This window comes from Molothrus ater, chromosome 6 (genome assembly GCF_012460135.2).
Source record: "Molothrus ater isolate BHLD 08-10-18 breed brown headed cowbird chromosome 6, BPBGC_Mater_1.1, whole genome shotgun sequence".
Taxonomy (NCBI): Eukaryota; Metazoa; Chordata; class Aves; order Passeriformes; family Icteridae; genus Molothrus; species Molothrus ater.
In genome coordinates, this window is record NC_050483.2 from 36,105,843 (window position 1) to 36,111,842 (window position 6,000).

The 6,000-nt window shown below is 32.4% G+C and overlaps 1 protein-coding gene across 1 annotated transcript in view; it reads left to right on the forward strand.

The window, feature by feature from the left end:
• Positions 1-5,525, forward strand: part of ARHGAP5 (Rho GTPase activating protein 5) — a 47,107-nt gene extending 41,582 nt beyond the window's left edge. Inside the window, exon 8 of the mRNA XM_036383460.2 lies at positions 1,731-5,525. Within this exon, the coding sequence (XP_036239353.1) occupies positions 1,731-2,061 (331 nt within the window). The 3' untranslated portion in view covers positions 2,062-5,525. The remainder of the gene's footprint in view (positions 1-1,730) is intronic.
• The last annotated feature ends 475 nt before the right edge of the window (positions 5,526-6,000 follow it).

The following is a 6,000-nucleotide window of genomic DNA, read 5'->3' on the forward strand; positions in this document are numbered from 1 at the left end:
GGTGATTTATATTATTTTGATTTGTCCACAAGCACAAGACCTGGTTGTTGAAACAAAAAATACAAGTATTATCCACATAGTATGAGACCAGTATGAGAATTTAATAAATGGCAACAGTGAGATGAATTTTTCTTTAGTGTTATAAACACCTTTCTGAGCATTTCAGGTAATTGTGGTTAATTAACTGTAAGCAGAAGTGAGCTTTTAAAACAAGATAGTGTTGTATTGACATTGGGCTTTTTGATGCTAGTTGTGTTTTATACACGTTCTTTGGTAACAAGACCCTTCATACATAAGGACCTAGATGACATAATATGCTTCTGAAGTCTGAGAAAATACCGGTGTACAGCTTTTAAAGTCTGATCAGAGAGGGTTTACAGTCCGAAGTTCCTGAGACTTGGCAGTGGAGGAAGTGGGCAGGATCAAGAGAGGCACGTCATTTTTAATTGTGAGTGAACATAGAAGGTAAATGAGCACTAGCTGAGCACTTGGAAGAAGATTCTAAAGTAGTTAGAGAAAATTTGGTAGGAGACCAACATACGGGTTGGTAGGGTTTTGTTTACTCTTAGAAAGTACAAAGGTAAAGTTGAAGCACAGGAGGGGATGCAGTTGATTGTTCATTTTGTTTAATCTGGTTGTGAACCATTTTTGGGGAAAAGGTGCAATGCCTTTTTTTTTTTTTCTCACATCTAGTCCTACATTCCCATTACTTCCTTTATTTAGTCTGATGATTGTGAGGATACAGCATGTTAATAATAATACTAAGCAAAATGAAGCTTACATTGATTCTTTGATCTGTAAATAAATTTAAAATATAAGTTTTTTAGCAAAGAGATTATGAATTTTACTGCCACTCAGAAATAGTATCCAAATGTCCTTTGGACCAAACTTACTCAAAACAGATTGAGAGGCAGTATTTGTATACCTTCACACTATTTTTTATACTTTATCTTTACCATTATGCATGCATTGTAAATGAGTGGAAATATTTTCTTACAGTGTTACTTCTAGTGTTTACTATGACTTTCACAGCTCTTCAGTCTATGGACTACAGCCAGCTGTCAGAAATTCTTGTGGGCTGCTCTTGTTAATCATCAAAATTCTAACTGACACATTTCTGAAGTTTTATTTTCTGCCTGTTTCTACATCACAATTGTAGCTCCGCTACCTTCATGATATCTACTGTAATATAGGAAATGCATGTTCCCAGCTGAATGCATATCTTATGTGTTTGCCAGATGTACTAACACACGATTTTTCATGTATCTCTCAGTAATTACTTCTAGATAAAATTGTGATGTCAGTTTAGAATGCAGAATATGTAAGAAAACAAAATACCCTGGCCCATCCTAGCCTATTGCTGTGGAAAGGATTTTGTTTTTCTGAGTAGGTATTTACTTGTAGATAATAAATTTGATAACAGGATGGTTTGTTATCCTTTGAAGATTTTTGGTTTTTGTTTGGTAATAGTATTGCAATAATGAATTTAGATAATAAGTGAATTACCTGTTTCAGTTTGTTTATTATTGTCAGTTCAAAATACTAGTGGAATGCTGAATTCCTTTCTTGATTAAAAGCTTAATCAGATTTATATTTGTTAACTATCCAAATCTGGAAATGACATGGTTTCTATATTTTTCCTCTGCATAATCACATAAAATATTCAAGAATATTTCTACTTGACTGCATACTGGTTTTAATTCACTCTGTGTGTATCATTCTCATTTCAGGGTTAGTCAGCAATATAAGACCAACTATATGACTGCTGATAACTTATCGATTTGTTTCTGGCCTACTTTGATGAGACCTGATTTTGAAAACAGAGAGTTTCTTTCCACCACCAAAATCCACCAATCAGTTATAGAGACCTTCATTCAACAATGTCAGTTTTTCTTTTACAACGGGGAGATTGTAGAAGCACCCAACCCAGTGGCTTGTCAGCCACCACCTTCCAACCCAGTGCAGATGGTGGAACCCATGGTACCCCTGCAGCTGCCGCCCCCGCTGCAGCCTCAGCTGATCCAGTCGCAGTTACCAGCAGACCCTCTGGGCATTATATAGAGATGATGATTGCAGGCAGCCTGGCGCTGGACAGTAGAGACAAGCTATAGACATGCATGTTTCAGGATACAGTAATGTACTTCATATTTATGAAAAATAATTCCCATCCAGCTGATTGGACATCTTTTTTGTTATATCCCGTACTGTGTTCCTCATTTGTACACGCTGCAGATAAAAACTATGTGATAAGCATGACTGGAGAGGTTTAATTTTTAAAAGCAAAAATAGCTATAAAGTACAAAGCTGCTGCTGCATGATACCTTATTGCAATCACTATATCATTCCTGTGACGGTTTGTCACAATATATTGTGAATAAAAATTTTTCTATAGAAATTAAATGATTTAAAAAAATTACATTTATGAAACATTCAGTGCTTACAGCCTGCTTTATGGCTGGTTTTTGTTATTTAACATGCTATTTTTGGCAATTTTCTTCACATTCAAGCATTCTGTGTAAACAACTAAAGCCCAGCTATAGTTTATTTTGTAATCTCCTGGCTACTTATGTGACTTTATGCTTAGGGTGGTTTATGGAAGAATGCAAAATGCACTGTTGAGAATTTTACGATCCCTCATCATCCATCTTTACATATAAGTAAACCTGTGGACAGTTTAAGGGTGGGTGAACTTGCTTATTATTTCTTACAGCACAATACCAAGGACATGCTTGTTGTAAAAGTGAGTTTCAAATATTGTACAAAAATTTTGATGTTGCCTACTTATTTCTTTATGTTCCATTACCGAACTAAACATTTTGTAAAACTGTTAATTCTGTAAACAGCTGCATGTTTAAAAGATCATTGATGGTCTTGTAAACTTAATCTAATATATTTTAGATATTTTAATTTTTCCCACTTGGGAATACATGTAGTGTTTAGAAAATAGTTCATGACATTTTCATATAAGGTTATATAACTTTTCATACATAAACATGACTTTTGTTGTAGTAAAATTCTCTAAACCAAACAATGTTTTAATCTAGGACTTCAGTTAATCTATTCTTTAAATCTATTTTTATGTGACCCTCTAAAGATATACAAAAATGCATTGCTAATACATGGCAATAAATACTTTGGGTACTGACAATTAACCTCTTTGGAGTGTGTATATATAAAATCATATAAAATTGTATTCATATTTTTTTCCTGTGGTATGTTGTACTAAAATTTCAAATGACTTTTTTTTTTCACCGTATTTTTAAATTATCTTTTTTTCATTTATTTTACTTTTATATGGGTACAAATTTTGCTGTAAAAGAATGCTGCTTAATTTAAACAAATCTTTTTGGTTAAATATTTTGATAGTGGTAAATTAGAAGGTTACAAATTGTAGCAAAGGGGAGACCATAGATAAACACTACCTGTGAGACTTTTCATAGCAGCTTTTTTCTTTCATGCTCAAAATGTACCTTTTTAGGTCTGCAAAGAAGAAAGTTTTGGCTCATTCAGCTGCTAGAATGTTTTGTGTAGTTTAAAAAAAAAGCTTTATGATGGTCACTGTTGTAATCTTCACTTATAACAAGATTTAAGATCGTCTTGTATGTATTATAGTAAATAGATGATTTTGAGAATTAAGGCTTTTATTAAGAGATTGATTTGCTCCATTTTCCCAAAATAAAAATTGCCTTTCCCACTTATGTCCTAGGTATTGTACGTCTACTGACTTGGATTATCATTCTAGATTACTAAGATACCATAAACCTGGCTGCTCTTTGAAGTACATGTATATTATAAATTATCTTGATATCGTGTTATATTCTTGCAAGTAATTATCTTTTTTAAGAAAACAAACAAAAAAGAAAAGTCAACCCTATTCCTACTGCAAAGCACACAGGAACTAATAGTACAATAAAGTCTGTCCTGTAAATTGTAGTATTCCTAACTTGTTCTACTTTACCTGTTGTCTATCTAGCTTTTATTTATAGTTTTCAGTCTAATCTTGGCATGTTTAGCAAAGAAAATGAAACTTCAAGAGTTTTATAAACTATTTCTAGGTTGCTAAAGAATTTATTTTTCTACTGTATATGGCATAGACAAAGCATCACCTGTACAGAAAACAAGTCTATTTCTAATAGAAATAAGCTTAAGAATAAATGCCAGTCATATCCATATTTAAAAATTCCATCTATAAAGTATCTCCAATCTTTGTAATGTGAATTACATTTTAAACTTTCTACAAATTCCAAGTTTTTTGCCATAATATTTAACTAATCTTTGGATACTAATTTTTAGAATAATTTACATTCCATTTCATTATGAACTTTCATGTTGAACTTTTGATCAGCAGTATTTGCAGTTCCATTTCTTTATGTGTGATGTGGTGGCTAAATGGCTAAATCACCATTAATTTTAAGAATCTTAACACTTCCATTCAGCCAAATATGAAAGGGTTATTATATTTACTCGATAAACATAGAGAAATAAGAAAGCATGGCATGTGGTGCCTGCTTGTCACATGGAAGAGTCCCTGCATACTGTTTGCATTATGGAACTGTTGTATGCAGGAATGTGGACGTGTGTATGTGTAATATATACACTTGGAGTTTTTTTATCTGTTTGTGTGTTTATGCAGACATGCATGCACATACACCCACATAGTAAAGTTTTTAAAATATGCTAGGAAATTAAACTGTGGTTATTAAAGATTTTTAATAGAGCTTTCTCTATTATTATTTTTATTAGTGCTATAAAATGAGGAAGCATGTTATTATATCCAAGTTCCTCATACTTTGGCTCATGTAGACCCTTCTAGTTTTAATGAAAATCCAAATAATAATAACTATATTTTTTAATGTGAGCATTTTTACCATAATATCTATCTTGATAAAGATACAAATGTATATTACTTTGATTGAGCCATCTCAGTGACACTTTATGGAGTAGTTTCTTTTTTTTATGTTATAGAATGGTATAGACATACTGCAGTGCATTGTCCTTCACTGTTTTAGCAATTCTAAAATCCCAGACCTGAGTTACAAAAGTGCCATTTTAAGTAATGCTTTAACAGGTTGTATCAAAAATCCTTACCTTTCATGATCTTGTGGAATTTGAACTCATATAGTGTAAATAGATCGCAGATGTCAACTTAAATGAAAAGAAACTTTGTTGTTGTTATATGTTTTCTCCTTTATTTGAATCCTGGTTGCTAGGAATTTATAGGTATGTTTATTTTTAGTTACTGGAGTTTAGCTTCTCATATTTATGATAAACATAGAAAAACTATCAATTGGAGATTAAAAAAACAGGCCATAGTTTGTGCTTCTTTCATTTTTTTTTCAGTAATTGTGATGCTGTTTGTTAACTGCAAAAATTGCACACATTTAAAAAAATTTCAAGTAAAAATTTTGTTCTTTGTTTATAATGTAATCTTTTATTGCTACATCAGGAGAATACTGCAGTGAATTAAGTATCAGTGAAGCTTATTCTGTATAAAAGATGCAACGAATAAAATACTAAGATGCTTACTGTGTATAATGTTCAGTTTAGTTGCCTACTAAATTTTTAAAGGCAAAAGCACCCTATCTTTCACAGACACAGAAATGAAATTTAGCACAAAATCTTGCTAAAGTAAGAGTACAGTGTGTGTTTAAGTTTTTCTTGGGTGGGAGGCTGTCTCTCATGGGTCTCTTAAATCTATTTTTCCTGTGGAATTTTTAAACCTGAAGTAAAAACTGTGGGCTTTTAAGGTCAGCTTTAAGTCATCAGAGTTGTACATTATTGGTCATAATTCTGCTAACGATATGGGATGAACACAGTTTTGATAGTAGTATTGCTCTTAGTTCTCATGTTCACAGTGTCTGTGCTTACTTAATTTTTTTCAGAACATCTTGAGTCGTATGGCTGGTGCAGAAATAACCTTCCTTACGGTCTTCAAATCTGAACATGGTTCAGGTTTTATTACACACACACATACACACACACATATATACTAACGCATTC